The following is a 22363-nucleotide window of genomic DNA, read 5'->3' on the forward strand; positions in this document are numbered from 1 at the left end:
AAAAGTCGCCTCAAGGCGCTTCATAGATACAGAGAAAACCCAAATAATCATATGACCTCCTATGAGCAAGCACTTTGGCGACAGTGGGAAGGAAAAACTCCCTTTTAACAGGAAGAAACCTCCGGCAGAATCAGGCTCAGGGAGGGGCGGGGCCATCTGCTGCGACCGGTTGGGGTGAGAGAAGGAAGACAGGATAAAAGAAGGTGCTTAGCAAGGTATGTTTTTGACAGATGAGCAATATTGTACCTTTTGTTATTACGATTCCCCGTCATTCTTCACAGACCTATTACTAGATTTTGACAGACTGTTTCCATCTTTCTCTGCAAAGGTTATTTTAATGCGTGCAGCCTTTTCCTTTGTCTTTACTATAGTCACGTATACGTACAAAGGAAACACAGACCCAACTGCGTGCTTTGTAACTCTCTAAGCAGTCAAATCTTTTATTCAGAGCACACGTGAAAACAGGAAACAGAAGACGAGCTGCAGAAGTCTGAAGAGGAGAAACAGGTGGGGGAAAGGAGGCTTAAAGAAAATTTAGTTCAGAACAATGAAGAAAAGAGGAAACACCAACTAAACCTGTTCATTATTTTAAATTAAACACTATTTGAAGACAAGCTCTTATTATTTTTAAGGAGAAGCCTTATTTTACTTGAAATGAGAACAACACTTTACTGCTTTATTATTAGAATAGCCTTCAGGCCATTGGGAAAATTAGTAATAAACATTGTTAAAATGCTGCTGAATTTTACTGTGTGTGCTTTTCATTTCTGGTCATTCTGTACACAAATGAGTGTCGCAGTAATTTCACAAACAGAAACATCCTGAAGTTTGCTGATGACACAGTGATCGTCAGTCTTCTAGTGGGGGACGAGTCAGGCCAAGGTTGTAGATGATTTTGTGAATTGGTGTGATGAGTCCTTCCTTTCGCTTAATGTGTCTAAAACTAAAGACATGATTATTGGTTTTAGGAAGTCCTCTGATAGCTCATCACCTACTATCATTAAAGCTGCTGATATTGGGATCGTTGAGAGTTATAAATATCTATCTGTGGTACTTGACCATAAACTGTGTTTTGAATCTCATGCTGATGCCACTACTAAAAAAGTTCAAAGACTTTTCTTTTTAAGGAAAATGAGATCTTTTAATGTCTCATCTGAGATGTTGTCCTTGTTTTATAGAAGTTTTATCGAATCTGTGATGTCCTTTTGTATCGCTGCCTGGTTTGGTAACCTGACGGTGAAGAATAAGAATCGGTTGGGACTTCTGGTAAAAACTGCTTGGAAAATTTCAGGGCGCTGGCAAGATGGACTTTTGGCCATTTACAATAAAAATGTGCTCAGAAAGGCTCATTCTATTATTAATTGTTTGAAGCGTCCACTTCACAGTGAGTTTGAGTTGTTGGCCGCTGTTTCAGAGAACCTGTGAGGAAGACTAAAAGACTCCAGGTTTCTTTTATCCCCACTGCATCTTGTCTCCTCAATGGCAAATAACCATCCTTGGACTTTCTATCACTATTATTGTCATTATTATTTTATATTATTGTTCTGTTTATTTTTATCCTGCTGCTAAACTAATTTCCCCTTGTGGGACAATAAAGAAACTGAATTGTATTGAATTGAATTGAAGTGTTGACTGTATACAAACACTCATACAACTGTTCAGCTACTTCAGAATATATTCTGAAGCATGAAGCATGCAGGAGTCATCTAGAAACTTACTCTTGCTTTTATTTTCTCCCCATCCAGCTGCTACTTACACACCTCAAAGTGGTTTACCTGAACTTCAGTGTCTCATTATTATTTGCAAACTGGCCCCACCAAGGGAATGCGGCCAGTTGGAAATCCGTAAAGGACCAATCGGCATTGAGGCAAATGTTGTTGTGAGATTGGAGAATTATGTTTTACTGGCAAAGTCATTCAGTTAGAAAAATCCAAAAGGCATAAATGTTGTTTTATTTCATTTTGAACAGGTTATCATGCTGTATGAGCCAAAAATACATTAAAATGGGAAATTCCAATGTGAGCTTTTTGCTATAAAAGAAGGTAAAGATGATTATTTACTGAGGGTTATTTTGTACACCGCTACACACTGGGATGACCTGCAGCCAGTTTCTGCACAGTGGAAGTATTGGGAAGTGAAGTGGCTCTCCACAGGTTGACTTTTTTTTGATTCAATAATTTTGTATTTATCTTATATCTATGAATACAGAGTGGATATCCATGATTACATACAGGCTACGTCCACACGTACCCGGGTATTTTTGAAAACGTAGATTTTTCTATGCGTTTGCACCTTTCGTCCACATGTAAACGGCGTTTTTGGCCACTGAAAACGGAGATTTTTAAAAACTCCATCCAGGGTGGATATTTTTGAAAACTCAGTTTTTGCATTTACGTGTGGACGAGAAAAACGGAGAAAACGCAGAAAATGCAGCGTCAAAGGTGTGCGCCTTTTTTGGCGTCACACTATGCGCCACGTTATTGTTTCGGTGAAATGAATTTCTACAACACTGTTACTGTTAATTGTTCTCTCTGCAGTGTTTAGATGCTTACATATACACACACAGTTACTGTCCCTCCACACATACGACTCGGTTCTGCTTCTATGCCCCAGCTTTGTTTACTTTTTCCCACCGAGGCTTCTAGACTTCTGATTGGCCAACATTTCTGCACGGTTAGGAATATATCGCCACCTGCTGCTTTGGCATGTTCCTAGCAGCGTTTTCCTTCATTTCTGCCTTTACGTGTGGACGGGATTATTTTTTAAAACGAAAATGGAAAATCTCCGTTTTCAAAAATACCCGTGTACGTGTGGACGTAGCCACAGTTTTTATTCATGGTTCTAAACCTAAAAAACAAAAACCAACGTGTGCTGTATCAATTGTTCTTTTCTTGACCCTTATTTCGTTTTCTGTGACAGTGATGGATTAACGCAGCTTCTTATGATCCTTATCCGTTTGTCTACATGTCGATGAGTTCATCAGAATGATTGATATCATAATCTGCTGATATCAAAGCTGCCTTAGCCGTGAAATCAACGATTATGATAAATCTTGATATGTACAATGAATTGAAACGTCTCAGCTAACAACTCATATTAGATTTTTGCATTTGGTTTCATTTAAACCAGCAAATGACTCATTTTGATTTGGTAAATGATTCAACAATTAATATTTCTGCAGAAGTATTTCTGGATTCCAGACATATCCAGACAAAAAAAAACTTACTTAAAACCAAACATACAAAATTAAACTTTTAATCTCCATCTGTGTCCAGGCGACTGTCGCCCCTCTGGCTCCCAAACACTGTCTGAATGATTTGCTCCACTCCTCCTGTACAGGATCGAAAAGCCCCGACAAGGACAGCCGCCAGAGAGGCCACCTGTGAGCTGCAGCGAATGCATTTCGTGCTGGCTCTGAATACAGATTGAGACTGTGACACAAATTAAACTACAATGCATCTTCAGATTAAAGCAATTAAACTGTCAGAGCTCTGAGGCGCAGTATTTTGGCTGTGGAAACAAAAGGGGACATTCAATCCATTAAGTTTGTATTATGAGCTGTGCTTTAAGATCTACGCTGTGGCGTGTGAGTGCAGAGTCCTTTTAGAACAATGCAGAGATAATGAAGAAGCTTTTCCATCTATGCGGGCACTATTTTTTTGACATTTATGTCTCGTTAGCTGACAAAATCCAATTACTTAAGCGATTTCATAAATGTGCCCTTAAGAAAAACCTAAAATCGCTCAACTTTGAAGCTGAAAGGCACATTTTTGGACCACTAGACTACGCTTTCCTTTAGATTTCTTTTTAAATCTACATTGTGGAGTATAGATGATCGCTATAATGCTTATTACATCCTGGACAGCCTGATGACACAGTTATAATAAATCACTCCTTTGTCTGACCTGGATGACATACCTGTACACCTGCCACCTTCAGCAATGTAAGGACTGGCCCACACACAGAAAGAGAAAACTCCCAATGCAGGGAATGCTGGGAAATCTGACCACAGTATAATGAATCTTCTGAGTAAGTACGGGGCGGAGAGTGAAACACATCACTGACTAAATGACAAAATTAAGGAGCAGCTTCTTTTAATAAAGCGTGCCAGGATCCTGATGAAATCAAGGGTGTAATTACATCAACTATTAAAATTATATGGAGAAAATTAAACTATTAAAAACTTCTAAAATAACGACTTTTGGCCCGAGTATGAAAAGAAGATCAAAGTATGGTTTCTGCATGCCTAATGTTGAGTTAATGTATGAAAAAGGAGGCAGTTAAAAGTTTCAAAAACAGGCTTTAACAATAAAAAGGGAACTGTGTGTGCAAGGGTTTGAAATATTTAAGGGCAGGTCCACAAGAAAAAAAGTAAAATAAAGTAGAACTCAAGTCTTTGATTAAAAAAAACAAAACAAAAAAACCTGGACAAAAACACGGAAAAAAACAACATTATGATGGATGAACCAAAACTCCCATGGAAAGAAAAATATAAAGAAAAGCAACAAAAAACAAAAAGGCCGTTTCTGTTGCAAAATCCTTGGAATCATAACATCCTCTGGGACTCACAGATTGGCAAAACCTGCAGTTTCTCCACTTGGGCTTGTCTTTAACCCTTTAAGACCTACCATAGAACCAAGTCCACCAGAGCTTATATTATTTTTTTACATGCTGTGGAGCCATGTTTGGGAGCATTTCAAGTTGCTATACATCAATACAACCATTACAGCCTAAATTTTAATAATATGTCTGCATTAAGTGCATAGTAATTACATAAATTGCAAAAAAGGGCAATAAACTACCAAAAAATTGAAAATCGTTTTTGTTTTTTTAACATATATTTCTAATTAGAGAAATTTAAGAGGCTTATCCTTCAAAACTGTAAATACAAAAAAGTTGCACAAAGTTTCCCACCACAGGAAATTTATTTTGAGTGTCTTCATAGTTTTATTTTTTAAATACACCAATTTTTATACACTGCAGGAAAAACAAAAATAAATATTATAATGCAAATTTGCAAAAAAGCAGCATATGCATCAAAATAAACTATTTCCAGCAGTGCAATATGAGTCCTAAGCATCCCAGAAACGACACAGAAAGTCATAAAGTCAAACATGACTTTTAAAAATACCAGTATAGGCTCATGAGGCCCAGATAGTAAAAAACTACATTTCCGCGAAAATGACGTCACTTCCGGTTTCGGGCAGGTCATGGCGGACATGCGATGGATTAGACGTCAGCGCGAACTAACGTAGGAAGTGTTACGAACAGCTGATCGGATCGGCAAAGCGTGTTTCTGGAATATTATGTTTTTGTTGCTGCAAGTGCTTTTTATACAGTTTTTGCAAAGCTATATGTGGAAGGAAACTGTGACCGAGGACAAGCTGATGGCATAAGATGTAAGTACAACTCCTCCGGTTTCATATGCAAAAAAAATTATTGTGCTAGCTGACGTGGTTGCAGAGCTACCGGGATTTAAAAGTAGTTGCGCAAAACGGAGCGTGCCCGCTCTGACCGGTTTTAAACGGTTAAAAAGTCAAACCATGTTGCCGTCTATAAATCTGTACGCAAAGGCCACATCTTTTGAGCTTTGTACTGCAAGTTCAGCTTGGTCAGTAGAAAGATCTGACAACATGGCAGACACACTCCAGGTTACCAATGCGAGCAGCACAGGCAGCGATGATGCTGTGCCGAGTTTGCCTAACACAGTTACGCTGCAGCTTGCGCTTCCCCTCAGGATATGTCTGGATTCTATTTTGAGATTTTAATTTAATGAAGATGATCTGGACAATGTCAGCGCATTCATTCTCTGGATTTGCAGGTTTTCTTTATTGCCGCCTACAGTGTTTGTATCAATGGGAGCGTGTTAGGCGTGCTCACTGTGAGCACACAGGTTGACTTCTTTCTCATCACTCTTCCTGTATACAGAAGAACTTGGGTTAAATGAGTAATAATTAGACGCTGAAGGTGAACTAATAACATGACCTTAATCAGGCTCCATTCAAGCTACACTGATTAATAACTGACTTCAGTGACTTTTCCGTACCTGTCCATGTCTCCAGCTCACATCGCCTTGTCCCTTCACACAACTCTCCAGGCGGATAGGACTCCCCGACACAAAATGTTTACTCTCCATACACATGTTGCTACCCACGTTACGGATCTTCATCAAAAAACACACATAAGAGCAGAGTCACATAAGCATGAAAGACGGCAGAAAGACGTCATTCATGCAACAAGAGTTGTACATCTTCAACAGAGATCAGAGGATTTCTTAAACTACCAAAATCACAAAGAATATGCAAAAAAAATCATCAGGCAGCTTCAAGTAGTATTATACCATTAGTTTGGGTTATTTCAGGAGGCAAGAACACTGCAATTAAGCTCTAATTAAATTCATGCACTGAGTGGAACCGGTCCACAGCTCCAGACAGCAGTCTGCTATGACAGACAGATAGGAATATTAGAGCCAAATGGAGAGAATTTCTGACAGCTTCTTGAGTTATTTTAGAGGAAACCGCTGGTAATTACTCTTATCTTTTGGCCTGCTATACCAAAGGAGAAAAAGAAGAATTTGCTTAAGACACCAGTAACAAGACCAACTATCTTTAGACTGAACCTCTGGCACACAAAGTGGCATTTTAAAACTAAACTACACGAAGCTGAGAAAAAAATAGCTTCACTTTACATATTCAAAGTACTCACTGTCATGACTTTCTAACACACATTTCTTGGTAGCTCTAGTTCCATCTTTCAATTAGGCTGCCTTTAATTAGAGGATAAGAGCAACTGTACCTCTCCCCATGCAGCAGCAGGAGGCTCCACAGGTGGGTAGTGCTTGGGCAGATCCCAGGCCACCTCACTCATGAACCACTTGAAGTTCTTGCAGTTGAGCCGGTTCCTCAGCTCCTTCTGCACAGTCATGTCTCCTGCCGACAGGTGGCGGTACTCGGGCCTGCGCTGGTAGATGTACTCGGCGTACTCGTCCATCCACACTTCTGCTACTCGCTTCAGGTTCTGAGATCAGAATGGTTTCTCAGTTAAGTCTACAGTTACAGACCACATTTCACACTGTTAACTGTCAGAACAACAGACATCACGTTTTCACACCAATCAAATAAATGACTGCATTTAGAAAAATGTTGTTGGTTCATTTATTGGCAGAAGCCGAGGCTCACAGAATAACTTTGCTACCATCAGGTTAGTTCTTTGTATATGCAGCAAATTCTTCTTTCAAATTCTGCTTCTTACACAACTACATGATCAAGTTCTGCACGAACTGGACCAACAAATACCCCAATTTGCTAAGCTGTCGCTAACTGACTGACAGCAGTGATTTGTGTATGTAGTGCCTGAATTGGCAGCAGCCTCTTTGGTTGACAATCAAGTAATGCAGGAAATGCAGTTAAAAGTAAAAAAAAAAAATATATATATATATAGCACCTTTCAAGAAAAAAAAAAATCATAAAGTGCTTCACAGAAGCTAAAACATAAAAACAAAAATCAACCAAAAGCAAGTTAAAAAAGATACGTTTTTAGCTGTTTTTAAAAGCGACCACCGAGTCCACAGATCTCAGGCTCAAAGGGAGAGAATTCCACAGTCTAGGGGTCACAGTTACAAAAGCTCTGTTGCCTTTTGTTTTCAGCCTCGTGTGTTGGACAACCAGCAAGCCCTGATCACATGACCTCAGGGACCTGCTGGGAATGTATGGATGTAAAGGTTCCCTGATATATGTTGGTGCTTGTCCACGCAGAGCCTCGAATGTCAATGTCAAAAACCTTAAAGTGGATTCTGAATTTATTAGGGAGCCAATGCAGCTGAATCAGCAGGGGTGTGACATGGGAGGACTTGGAGGACGTGGTCAGAAGCTTTGCAGCAGCGTTCTGAACAACTTGCAGATGCTCCAAAGAGGCTTTACATAAACAAGCAAACAAAGAATTACAATAATCCAGACGAGATGAAACAAATGCATGAATGACAATTTCTAATTCGGAGCGCGATACAATGGGTCTCAGCTTAGCAATGTTTCTCAAGTGATAAATCTCTGGTCTGCTCGTGTTGAAAACACGAGCGTCCAAAGTCAGAGCTGAGTCAAAAGTTACACCGAGGTTCCTGATAGAAGGTTTGCCAAATGTAGCAAGTGGACCCAAGTTTTCCATAACACTAGGTGTAAATCTTTTAGGAGCACAAACAAGGACTTCAGTCTTCTCCTCATTTAGTTGAAGGAAGTTTTCAGCCATCCAACCTCTAATGGAGTCTATGCACTTATGCAAAATCTGTAGCATGGAAACATCTTGGGCTTAAAGGAGATATATAACTGAATATCATCTGCATAGCAGTGATAAGAAATGTCCTTAAAAGTGCTCAATAAGTGCTGAAGAGGAAGTAAATACAACAAAAACAATAAAGGCCCCAAAACGGAACCTTGTGGCACACCATAGGCAAGAAAAGTAGAAGAGAAACTGTACTTAGAGGTAGCCACAGAAAAGGATCGTTCATGCAAATAAGATTCAAACCACTCCAAAGCAGACCCTGATATACCCAGCCGGTGTCTCAGCCTATCTAGCAGAACATGATGGTCCACAGTATCAAAGGCGGAGGTCCAACATCAACAAAACGGAGCATTCTCCTGCATCACATCTCATCAAAATGTCGTGGGAGACTAAGAGTTTGACTTCAAAGACGCCTAAGTTAACTTTACAACAACTTTCAGGTAGAGAAAGTTGTTTTGGTCTTTAAAGCCTTTATAGCCAATATTTTCTCTTTTTTTTCTTAATAACGTGGCTGTTTCAGTGTATTACAATTTGGGCTATTGGCTGCAACAAGTGTCCACATGCACATTACATTCCTTTGTGGCTACTAGTTGGTTACTAATGGATATTCCAGGCTTTGTTTGTGCAGGTAACCCTCTAATATATTTACCATCTTACCATATGTAAATCAATAATATATTTTGCTCCATAAAAGAGCCATGAAAGATTTCACAAAAGCTGCTCACAGGTGAAGAAATCTGATGAATTTTCTTTATGATAAATGCATTGATAAAAAGTCATGAAATATGTTAGAAATTTAAATATTTGTGAAGTTTCAGTTTTTCAAAGTCATCTAATGAAAAACTGGACCAATTGTACTTACACATGCGTCTATTCCCTAACCAACCACCAGTTTGATCATCAAAGTGGTGAAATTTCCTTTAGATTAATTCCAGACTCGTAATCTGCAGAACAGCTATCTGAGATTCTGTGTTAGTTTTGTCATACTGTGCAGCACATTTAATATTCTCCCCTATGCCTTTTTTTCTGCCTTTGCTGTCTGAAAATATTTGTTGTGTCAGAAAATAAAATCTGCTTTAAAGTCTTACAGTTAGCTGGCCTGTTAGCTAAATTCCCGCCTTTCTGGGCATCGTGTCTTCACTGCAACAAACAAAGCCATCATTTGTACATCCTGCCACCCTTGAAGTTTTTTTTTTTTTTTTTGCCTGTCCCATTTGGTTCTTTAGCCGTCAGAATTGTTGTCTGAAGACCAACAAGGATACCCAATGGATTTATTTTGCCAAATGGATCATCATGGCATTGCCGTATTGGTCCATTTGATCGACCTTTGTTTTTATTATTTATTTTATTTTATTTTCAGTTGTTACAGACGGGACAGACATGAGTGAGGGATAGGAAAGGGAGAAAGAAAGAGGAAGGAAAAGAAAAACAGAAGGGGAGAGGGACAGTGAGAAAGGGGGGAAAAAAAAAATATCTCCGGGATCACCTGTTGAGAGAAAAAGAATAGAAAACAAGCAAAAAAAACAAAACAAAACAAAGCAACATACTATACACAACACCATCGCATTAATCTACCTAAGTGTAAACAGCAGTAAACACTAAATATTGAATGTTGTTGTGCAGCACGCAGGACAGACAGCGCACAATGTGCTTTGAAGTAGCAACCAAGAAAGGTGTGATTTAAGTCTACAAACAGTGAACACCTGTGTGCACACCTGTGTGGATCGGCGCGCTTGTATTCAAATGGTTTCCCCATGTAATGGTCTGCAAGAGGATGTAGAGAGCCATAGCCCTGTCCCTCAGGGCATGAAGCAGGCATGGAGGAGATCCAGGCCCCAGACATCCAGAGGTCCCAGAGTGCAAGAGCCCAAGGAGGACCACCGGAGGGGCATCCGTGCCACCTTCATGGGAAGGGCTGAGGATACCCAGGCGAGGGGTCACCCAGTAGCCACCGGGCAGAAACTAGAGGGGGCTGCACCGGCGTGCCCGTCGGCTCCGCCGGCAGCCAGCTGTGCCAGAGTGAACCGAGCCGCAGGCACAGAGGCCGGAGGCCCGAGGGCCCTCCGCGCCCCGGAAGAGGCCTGACTGAGCAGCAGGCGCCAGGCCCCGCCAAGTAGCCACCGGGAGTGAGCTGGCACCCTTGAAGTTTTGATTGATTTGACATGACAAAATGATCAAAGCCGCTCAGTAGAAAGGAGGCCAGTCATCATACAGGACCTGTCATCGTGCCCCGGGAGGCGAGAGATGAAAAAGCCGAAGTACCTTGTCTCTAGTCACGAAAGCAGATACAACACTGAACTGAATTATGTGCTAATTTACAAGGTGCCTTTATAAAGGATGAAAAACTGTCTGTTTCTTTTCTTTTTTTCTATATACTTGGTGTTGGGAAGCTGTTACACCTAATTAGGTCTCTAATGACATTACACATGGATCTGAAACAGTCTTTGTAGCTTTATGAAATAAGAAAATCTGAAATCAGCTGTGAGACTGGCTTGGCTTTAACAGAAGAAACGGAGCAAGATGCGTAATGTGAGCTGATGTTGTGAATCCAAACTTAAGTATTACTGCTTTGTCAATTCAACTTGTTTTTATTTTATATTTATATACTGATGACATTATTCACTAAAGATTGAAAAGATGAATTATCAGGAAAGAAAAACCCAAATGCAAACTGCATTCATTCTTCCTCTTTACTCAGAGGGGGAGGAAACGTCTTCTTTTGATGCACTCCTGTGGCTCCACCTTTTCTCCTCTCCTAAAGAAACCCAAAGGTCCAAGTCACCACTCCAACCAGATTTAAGGGCTAATATGCCTTGGGAATAACTTCGATAACACCAACCTTAAGGTGAAATTCTTAGAAAAAGTGATAATTTTAAGACTTTTCTTGGTATTTCATCACTAGGAGCTACTTTAGTGCAAAGAAGTCCTGGAGAATAAAAATAAGGATTACGAAACAAGAAGCCCTTCTGAAAAAGTGAGGCACGTAAAGGTCTGATTTAATGACTTTTTACAAGATCACATCCTGAAAATATTTACAATTACTAAAATCATGAGGAAAAACAAATTTATTTTTTTAAACCATCAGATACTGATCGAAAACCAAGAAGGAAAAAAATAGAAATGGACTTACTGCGAGCTACATAAACAAAACAAATAAACAGAATATATCCATGTAGTTTGTTTGGGCAAACAAGATGCTTCTTTAGTTTTTATAAGCTGACTGAGAGTTCCAGATATTTAACTGCTAGCGGAGTTGTGTTGGTTGCTTCATGTGGTGCTGGTAATATCATTGCACGACCACATCCATTACGTTATTTGCCTGAACGATAGGTGCATGGCACGATTGTGCACTCGGCAAACGCACCGTTGGCACAACCCGCCAGGTTATAAAAATCAAGATGTGCACGACCCGTTGAAAACAGCAGCTAACGACAGTGGCTGTGTCGTCAATTTCATGTCAACTTTGTCATATGGTGCTGGCTGCAAGGCACTGAGATTTCCTGACCTACCATATCTTAAGATGTTGGTCATTATGTGAATCGTTTGAGAGACAATGTAGAATCTACACATGTCAAGATGCGAGTAGAGCTGGAATCACCCGAGAAGACTTCCAAGACTTCTCGGTACAACATTGAACACTCGGATCCTCAAAAGTTTCCCTTCTCTGTGTAGGTGGAGTAAGTGCAGCCAACGCAACAGGACAATAGAAGTCTTGAGAATCTGAGAGAGGAGTAAAAGACTCCATCAATCTCCACTGTGAACCGTCGCTCAACAGAGATTGTTATAAGATCTAATGAGAGCAACTTAAAATGAACAAGAACACCCAAATGTAAGGCATCAGCTACAAAGAATGCATTATTTATTGTACATTTAGGCCACTAAATTATACATGTAGTGACATAAGCTCACAGAAAAAGCCCCACCCTTTTTTGTCTCATTATAAGAGCATTAATATTCATGACTAAGAGGCATAAAACAGGTGAGGAGGAGAGAAATCCGATGCAAAACATGAGCGACAGTAATGGCAGCACAGACAACATCTGACACAGGTTCTTTAAGCCTGCTTTGAGTTGCAAACATAAAAGCCTGAGCAATGCGAAATCCATCCATCTGAAGCCTTTGAGGCGTCAGCCTCTGGGGTGTGCACGCATGCCTGGGAGTATAGATGGTACCAGCCTTGGAGGCAGGGATGGTGAAAGGAATGAGAATACAAGTTCAGCAATCCTCCCAGGAAGGAATAAATACAAATCCTCCAACCCTCGGAGGTACAGATGTAGTGAAGAAAAGCTTCCAGCCACACACACACAGAGGCACACATAAAATCCCTGTAGCAAAGCTCATCGCCTGCAGCAAAACTCAAGCTCTGTGCTCCCTCGGTGAAGTGCAGTTCAGTGGTTCTATCTTCCTGTGTGTCGACTGGACTTAGAGGGGGCTGAGATTCCCTGATGTGCACACACATACGCGCACACAAAACTCTATAAATATGTCTGGAGATCCTTTGTTCTCTTTATCTGTACCTGCTGAAATGCTTCTCGCACCATGATACTTAAAAAAAAATCAACATAAATGAAAAGAAAAAAAAAAAAGGTCTTGAAGGTTTAATTCTGTCCTGAGGCAAAAATTTTTAGAGCATGGCAGAAGTGTCTCTTAGTGAGCCATGACTAAATCCTTACACAAACCAAAGTCTTTATTGACTCCTGTTAAGGGAATTCTTCAGTTAGTTCTGCATGTCTAGATATACATTCTGGATTTTGTGCAGCACATCTCTACTATTAAAACTGAAACAGTTAAGGCACTCTGATGGACTGGTGACTGCTCCAGGGTGTATCCGCCTCGCACACTATGGGAGCTGGGACAGACTCTGGCCTCCCTGCAACCCTAAGTTTGATAAAAGTGACGAAAAAAAAGGGTGGATGTTTAAAATGATAAGCTTTTTACTGGGAAAACTCTTTTTACTCAGTCGGGGTTGGTTCAGTTGCTTTGAAGTGAGAGCCACACACAGTGTGTCATCAACAGCAGGTGGTGTCAAGCTGCCAAGCAGACGGGAGCATTGACCGGCACCATTGACCGGCACCGGAACTAAAGTCATGGACTGTTGACGACACAGTCGGTAATAAAATGGATTTTAGCCACCTAAGAGAAATCAATAGTGGTTTAAGTTTATGCCCTATTTACCCACAAAGCCAGAGCACATCATCAGATTGACAACCCCGCCCCCCTCCAGCAATTTTACCACACAAAATCTTAAACTTTTTCCACCTCCTGCTGTTTTGATTGGTTATTTTATATTATGGTGTCACATTGCGACATAAACATGTACCTTTAACATTTTGGGGTTATGAATTGTTAGACATCTGCTGTCTTCCTGCATGTTGCAGGAGAACTTATATAGCAGGGATAGCAGGAGTGGATTTGCACAAGTCGAATGTTGTAACACAGCAGTTTGCGAAATAGTCGAAGCTCTAATCCAGCGCTATCAAACTCATTTTACATGGTGGGGTAGTCCAAATATGATCTCAAATGAGAAATATCTGTTAGTAAAACGACTGTAAAACTGCCAAAAACAGCTAAAAATCTAAATTTATGCTCCTTGGCAGTTTTCACACTTTGCAAAGTCATGCAATGGGCTGTTTGATTACGTGATTATGTTTGCTGCCCCTGCACTAATCTAATAATTTGTGTTCCTCACACAACATTATACTTGTGCTGCTGAATGAAATTTCCCATCATTTTGCTGATCATACTAGAGCTCAAGTTGACAAGTTGATATAGAGAAATAAATATCTAGCTCCATCTCTCTGAATGTTTTGTTGGAGGATATATTTGAAGATATGTTTTCCAAAACAATTGACACATTCTCATAAATTTAGAACTTTTTTATTTCTTCGCCCAAGTTCTAAATTTTTCTTCATAAATTTAGAACTAATCCATTACAAAATATACAGGAGCAGTTCTTTGTAGTTGTTGTTTTTTTCCCAGTCCCTGCTGAAGAGTCTGGACAACACAAATGATCCAAAATACACTCAGTGATTGTTGCTATCATTTGGAGGGAGGTGGACACATACATAGCTATAGTAATGAGACTTGGGCACTCTCAAATTTGCCAGCCATGTACAGTAAGTATTTACTTATATAATGATGTTATTCAGTGTCTACTAAACACTGGTCACTATTTTTCACACCAATGTTTAAAAAAAAAGAAAAATCCTAAATAAAAAGTAAACAAAACAAAAAAAATAACAGCTTAAGATGTCAGAGCACTTTGTAAACTGTGCTAACCAACCTTATGCTTTTACAGCTGAACTGATCACTAAGGTCCACAAAACAGAGTTAAATCTTAAAGTGCTGTTTGTGTGTGACAGCGCTTTGTGTCATTTGGAGAAAAAAATACTAAAAAACAAACCAAGAAAAACACCAACATCTTTTCTTCTCAGATCTTCTATCAGGTGTGTTTGAAAACAGATATAATAATAATAATAATAATAATAATGACAATAATAATAATAATGATGATGATAATAATAATAATAATAATAATGACGATAATGATAATAATAATGACGATAATGATAATAATAATAATGACGATAATAATAATAATAATAATAATAATAATGATGATAATAATAATAATAATAATAATGACGATAATAATAATAATAATAATAATAATAATAATAATAATAATGGAGTGCATTTATATAGCGCTTTTCAGGGCCCTCAAAGCACTTTACAATTCCACTATTCATTCACTCTCACATTCACACACTGGTGGAGGCAGCTACAGTTGTAGCCACAGCTGCCCTGGGGCAGACTGACATAAACTGATATAAATGAAGAGTCGAGCCATACAAGCCAAACATGAAGATTTTTGGTTATATTATTTACATTTTTACAATAAGTCATGGCCAAAATACAATATATCAGCTAATATCAAAATTAAAAAGGAAATACAACAGTTGGTCCGTGACTTCAGCCATCACTGTGTGGTACAAAAAGAGCCTTTGGTGTTCAGAGTTATCTTGACTTAAGATCGGGCTAATCATCTAGTCTAATGGGGCAAGTCAGCAGTAAATAAAAACCTGTATTATTATTTGATTCTTTGTAAACTAGTAGAGAAATCAACAAAAACCAGATTCATAACAGCCCCGGGTACAGTCAATACTTTTATACTGTTAAAACTAGCCTGTTTGTTTGCTATCAGTATTCAATACAGCCTCACTGTGGGGCTAATGGTCAGACCAACAAGGCAAAAACCGAGGCCAAAGGGATTAATTACATATTCATCTGAGCCAAACAGAGCCAGGTGTCAGAATGAGGCTGAGTCATGCATAATGAATAATGTTCAGCTACAGGCCAGAAAGCCATTTTTAACACTTCTCATACTGTTTCACAGTGTTAAAGCTGCCGTGGAATAAAGAAAGGGGAGCTAATTATGAGAAAATTCTAAGTTGTATGCTGTGTGTGTAGGTGACAACTTTTCGAAAAGCAAAGTAAAGGAAACAAAAGCTGCTAAAAGCCTGCATCACACTCACAGCGGCTTGCAATTCAGTGCTCTTTTTATGTAATGCTAGCCTTCAGTATTGAGTAGATGGTAGATTTTGGATGGTAATCGGGTTTTTACGGCCAGTCACAGATAGGAGTTGTTAATGCTAATGCGTCTGCAACCTCCCAGGAAGGGTTGAGCGATGTGTTAAACGTATCCAACTGCCACCATCAGTGCAGTAATCACAGGCTGCTGATGTTTGTGTGCATGGCAACGATCATTCCCCCATTTCACTGAGAGACTTAAATGAAGAACTTTTAGATGATGGAGTTAAATGAAGAAACAGGTGGAGGTCACGCATGTCAACAGAGTTTGAAAGCAGGGTTTGTGAAATAGCTGCAACTTTTAATACACCGATTTGTGTTTTTGTGCATGAATGTAACAGTTTTTATGCGATGGCCCAACATTTTCATGTCCCTGATCGCGATGTCTGTCTGTTGTTTACCGAGTTGTGTCCAAATACACATCAATGTTGCGCGTAGACGGAGACGTGAAGAAATCCACTTTTGGAGGTTGGAAGGACTTTAACACTCACACTAGAGACCAAAGTTCAAGTCATACACATTATTGATTTTCACACAACATCTGTAGAGCCCAACCAATGCAGCATTATTAAGACTGATACTGATATTTAGTTATTTAAACCTGATTCGGATTTTGTTTCCTTTCATATTAAAGAAACTAGGGCTGCTCAATTAATCGAATTTTAATCACGATTACAATCTGGGCTTTCAACGATCATTAAAAATGACTGAGCCGATTATTAGCCCCTCCCTCATACTTTACTCTCGCGCTGCTCCGTGTGACAAATCAAGCGCACCTCTCTGCATTTCGAACACGTGTCACAACAATTAAGAGCAGCGGTCTCCAACCTTTTTTGCGCCACGGACCGGTTTATGCCCGACAATATTTTCACGGACCGGCCTTTAAGGTGTCGCGGATAAATACAACAAAATAAAACTAGTACCGGTACCGAAAAAAATAAGATTTATTCATAACACACGTGAAAAGACCCAGGAAAACCGAGTAAACGATAAAAACGATAACAAAATAACACTGAAAACCGATAAAACCCTGAAAACTATACATTTCACACCTGAGCCTCAACTCCCGCGGCCCGGTACCAAACGACTCACGGACTGGTACCGGTCCAAGGCCCGGGGGTTGGTGACCGCTGATTAAGAGGACCCGAGGGAAGCTCGGAAAGCTAAGCAGAAGTTATTTGGAGAGGAGAGTGACTGCTGTTGGTTGAAAAGAGAGGTAAAAAAACTCCAGTGGTGTGGAAACATTATGGGTTCATGAGTCAGACGTGGATCAAGTAGACATAGTGTGTAACCTTTGCTACAGTGTCGTAGCTGCACCGCAGAGCAACACTGCAAAGTTCACTAAACATAGACGTTTACATTTTCCCTTTATTTTTTATATTGCAAACATTTGCACTGTTATCAGTATTTGCACACTATTTTATATTATTTTTTGACAATCTTTAAAGTCATTATTCAATACATTGTTATTGTTAAATAAATATCGTCAAATAATCGAGATCTAAATTTCAGTGAAAATAATCGTGATGATCATTTTTGCCATAATCGAGCAGCCCTAAAAGAAACTATTTCCTTTGCATTTACTTTGTGTAGTTATTCATTACATATTTACACTCTGCTCAGCGCTGCCTAGACTGACTAGTTATTATGTTTGTGGCGCTCCAAAGCGCTTTTGTTGTTTGGACAGTAAAGAGAAGAAAGGGTTTTTGAGGTGAAGCTTAACAGATAGTGAGAGAAATTCCTAACCGACACCTCTGCACAAGGCAAGATATTTCACCATGAGGTCACTGAACAAATACAAGGCACCAGAAATGGAAAACATCAAGCTTTCCCATAATGCAAGACTTACCCTGGCAAGGCTGACACCACCAGGAACTTTGTAGGGGACATACTTCCTGTAGATGTGACCAACCCTGGAGCAAGGAATGTCCTCCATCCGACCACCACACATCCACACCTACAGAGACAGAGAGAGAGACGGGGAGTCAGCGGTGATAAAGATCAGATCTGAGAGTGAATTTGTGTAGCTGAACAGCCTGGAATTGAGAGGGGCAGATGAGGTTAACATTTCAGAGATGAAACAAAAACTATGTGAGAAAGACAAAATGTGGGAAGACACGACCAGGAAAAAGCAACCGAGAGTAGACAAGGTCAAAACATAAAAGGAAAAAAAAAAGGATAAATGGGAGAAGTAGGAGAGGGACCTTTACACTGAAGAAGGGTAGGGACTGTATAGAGTACGCACAGGGGTGCAAAGTATGCTGACTTGGTCATAAAATCCTGGAGAGAGGAACAAAAGCAGCAGGTTCAAGTAGCACAAAGAGAGTTGAAAACTTCAAAGAACTACAGATATGGATCCTGCAGAGGTGATAGAACTTTGAAAAAAGTTCATGTGTTTCTAGATTGCACAGAGACCAAAGAGAGGAAATTACACCGAAGAGAATGAGACAAGTCAATCATGCTTAGCTAAATGACAAAGACTCAAATTGGATTTGGTATGCTACTTAGCAAAAGCAGAGCTACCTTTCAAGTCTACAGGGTGTGAAAATCTAGTAATTTAAAACTAGAATTTGAGTGATTAGACACTTTAAATTAATGAGAAGACTTTGGGGTCAAAAGTTTGACTATATGAACTTTTGACCCCAAAGAGTTTGGGATTATCGTTTTTACATTTCAAGCTTTGAATTTATTCTCTCAGTGTGCTGTTGATGTCAACCCGTTTTTTATTTAGCTGAATGATGCCGACGTGTAACAGTTGAAAGAAAAAGAAGCGATTAATTACCACAAATTATCAGAGTTTTGGTATCAACCATAAAATGTAGTCTGATCTTAATCTAAGTCTCAATTATGCACAAACACAATCTGACTAACAGATAAACGTGTCGATAAAATATGCACAAAAAAAAAAAACTAATAAAGATTCAGCTGAAACATTAACACAGTGTGCTGCACAATAACGATCAAACTAATATCCAATACAGACGTGTTTAGGCTACAACATGTTACTTAGAAAATGTGTGCTGCTGACTTCTCCACAAGCTACTGGGAATTAGATGTTCCAGTTAAGGAGATTGGATGGGACGTGTGGGTTGTAGAGGTGCTCTCGTCTATATATAGACATGCAAAAATCTGCTCCTCCAAACAAACTAGTGCGACTCGTTTTCATAGCACCTTAGAAAACTAACATCAATACCAGTGAATGAAATACCAATAAATATTTGGCCTGTTTAGCCAGTTAAAGACTTACATACTAGTTTATTATGAATATTATGGACTAAGCATTTCAGGAGATTAGGGAAGAAGATTGATTCCTATTGGAGCCTGAAATTAGGAACAAAATCTGTCTAAGAGCCAGATTAAAATACATCTACTTTAAATCAGGATTTAAGATTTATGTAAGATTTTTTTGAGTGGACTTTATATGAGATCTCCAGCAAAACCTCCCGTGACCTTTACAGCACACTGTCCTCCATATCCGCCTAAATCTTGCATTCCTCCTACTTCTGTCGTGACTTGAACCTCTGAAGCCTGATGATATAACAGTCATAATATGCTGTCTTTATACAATTTGAAATTCAGACACTTTAATCTAGAAAAGTCTTCCTTGCCTTCGGCTGAAGGTCGAGCCATTTTCTGAAAGAAACCTCTCTGGTGATGAAGATAGAGGCTGTATTTAAGCTCGGGCATATAGTAACGAGAGCAAAATTGTAATTTCCCACCTGAATGTTGTTATACTCGCATTCCCCCTCCTGATTCTCCAGAGTGGACATCAGCTGGCTGCTATTTCAATTCAATTACTCCTTGTCAAGTTTGTTGCATCGCTCCAGCTTGGACAAACAGAATCGGGGGAAATAACAGATTGAATCTACCCTCTCCACATTGTGCTGTAGGGGGAAAGTCTGACCTGCTGCACTGGTGCCTTCCATCCCCTTTATCCCTGCACTGAAGCACTTGAGCTTAATAACAGGGGCGCCCCACCGCAGGAGGGATCAAGAGCTCGGGTTCAGTGGCAGTCAGATTAAATTAAAAGTCTTATCACTCACCTCTAACACCTCAACCTCTACAATCTGCTCGCCTCAAAACATGAACACCAGAAACCACAGCACGGCGGCCCAGAGCAGCTTTAAAAGCCGTGTCCTTTTAAAGTACCATCTTGTTTATATAGCTCCTTTCAAAAACAAATTATAGAATGCAATTACACTGGCATAATGCTGAAGGCCCCAACACCTCAATAATTTAATTCCATACACATAATCAATCTGATTATACCTGACTTTTGGCACTAACTTACATCTGAAAAGTCAAGTGAGGAATGGTTACCTTAATGAGAGAAAGGGAATCCTTCTTAATGTATTAAGAAGATATTTTGGCTCTGCACTCCAACTGCAGTGGTGCTACGGATCGATGTTTTTTTAGGAGAAGATGCCAAGAAATCTAGCATACCAACAAAAAAGGCCCGGGAAAAGAATGCAAACGAGTAAACATGGATGAAAGCAACGTAGCTCTTAAATTATTTTTAACAAATCAGCATTGCAAATGCCTCTTGAAGGGCTTTGATGTCTTTTCATTTAAAAGGACAAAGAGGGAAGGAAACGCTATAGCAACAACAGTACGATGGAAGAATGAGTCTCTTTTTTTAGTCCAAATAAAACTAATCTCACCCAAGAATCTCTCAATCTTCCTGTTACCAGCTCAAAGCTTTAGTCGCTAAATCCATTAACCTTTCATGCAGAGTTTGCTTGCCCAATTAAGCAAAAAATGAACAGCGCATTTATTTAAAGATGAATGGTGTCTGCTAGTAAAGCCTGATGCACAGAATATGTGTGTGTGGTTCATAAAACTCCTTTCATGCTTTCACAGCTGTCAGCCGGGCAGCAGTGTTCATCAGCCAGCAAATGGTTTAAAGCTGTGAGTTCATATTTACATATACATGAGTTCATATTTACATAGAGTACATATATATTTTTTCTCCTACATTTGTTTTTAGATCACCTCTAATGCTGGGCTCACACTGTGCGATTTTTGGCCCATTTTGAGCTGATTTTTGAGTCGTGCGACCGTTTTGGCGACCGGCCCGTTTTTGGCCTTCATCGTGCGTCGTGCATCGTGTAGTATACGTGGGGTAACGAGAAGCGATTAACACCTCACGACCAGCTCCCGATCATCAATCGCTTGGTCGTGAGGGTGTCACCGCAGCTTCTCACACTGCGCACGCGCTAACACATGTCAGCGAAAAAGACGGCGCAGCACGGCAGTGCAGCGTGTGATCTGGACACAAGCGATGGAGGCACTTGTAGAACTTTGGAAAGCTCATCCGAGTCTTTTCGATGTGGCCTCACAAAATTATCACGACCACAACAACCGTGAAAATAGTTGGATAGACATTGCTGCTCAATCACAGCTGCCTGATCATGTTTTTCATTTGCAATTTAGCAAAGTTGATGGCGGTGGCGTGCGTGTCTGAGTGAGTGAAAGACAGAGAGGGAGAGCGAGCGACAGAATTTCTGTTATAACCTTCATTTTATGGACGCACAGTGTGAGCACTCGGGTCGCATCAGAGCATCGGGTAGTATAGTGTGAGACCTGCATCGTGACCTACGAACTTCTAACCCTTGCGAGTCAATCGTGCAGTTTGAGCAGGAGCTGAATCGCACGACTGAAAAAAAATCGCACAGTGTGAGCGCGGCATAAACTCTTCATTTGCTGATCAGCAGCAAGTTTTGATGCTGCTGATGTCAGAATTCAAATGAACTATGTTTTTTTTTTTTTTAAATGAACCAAGGCACAACAGCCACACCTAGACCCATGTACAGACCTGAGAGGGCAACAACGACAAGAGTCAAGCTTGAAAAGAACAAAGAGGAACTGAGGCGAAAAAGATAACTGACGGCTAGGATAGTAGTCAGAAGAACGAAACAACAACAGCATTTTGTAAGAAACGTGGCAGTTATCTTGGCTGTAGCTACACGGTAGCATAGCTAGAATCAAACAAAGTCTTTATGATTTTGTTTGTTTAAAAACAGGTTTTGTAATACAACCATGTGATCCGACTGACTGCGGTTGTTACATGCAGCTGCTCTAAAACACGAAGCACTGTAATGTAATAGTAACAAAAGACTAAACCACTTTATCTTTGAAGGATTTTTATTTTTAACTAGTGCTGTCAACATTAATGCAGATCGCCCCGCGTGTGGGGCTGCACGGTGTCAACGTGTTAGCACGGTTAGCTCATAAACGGCATTTTAATGAGATGACAGCACCATTTTTAACATTTGACCTCTTTGTGTTCATATGGATCAACCACTCCCAAGAGCAATCCTTTGCCTTATTGTTTAGCTTCTCCCTGTATATTATTATTGTGCTTTTGAATTTGCTCGTGCGTCATTTAGCTGGAGTATTTTTCTTGTCATTCCATAGTGACGTCCAATAGATAAAAGGTAAGTGTTGAACTTGCATTTGATAGCATTTAACTGCAACAACAAAGAGATGTTGATGCAAG

At 39.9% G+C, this 22363-nt stretch overlaps 1 protein-coding gene across 1 annotated transcript in view; it reads right to left on the reverse strand.

Moving 5' to 3' along the window:
- The window catches only part of LOC102785365 (polypeptide N-acetylgalactosaminyltransferase 10-like), a 133574-nt gene that overhangs the window by 9169 nt on the left and 102042 nt on the right, over nt 1–22363 (reverse strand). Inside the window, exons 8-10 of the mRNA XM_087847527.1 lie at nt 17714–17821; nt 6796–7017; nt 6047–6163 (exon numbers count right to left, since the gene is read on the reverse strand). Coding sequence (XP_087703653.1) covers nt 6047–6163; nt 6796–7017; nt 17714–17821 — 447 coding nt within the window. The remainder of the gene's footprint in view (nt 1–6046; nt 6164–6795; nt 7018–17713; nt 17822–22363) is intronic.

Source organism: Neolamprologus brichardi, chromosome 10 (genome assembly GCF_056152115.1).
Source record: "Neolamprologus brichardi isolate AB-2024 chromosome 10, ASM5615211v1, whole genome shotgun sequence".
Lineage (NCBI taxonomy): Eukaryota > Metazoa > Chordata > Actinopteri > Cichliformes > Cichlidae > Neolamprologus > Neolamprologus brichardi.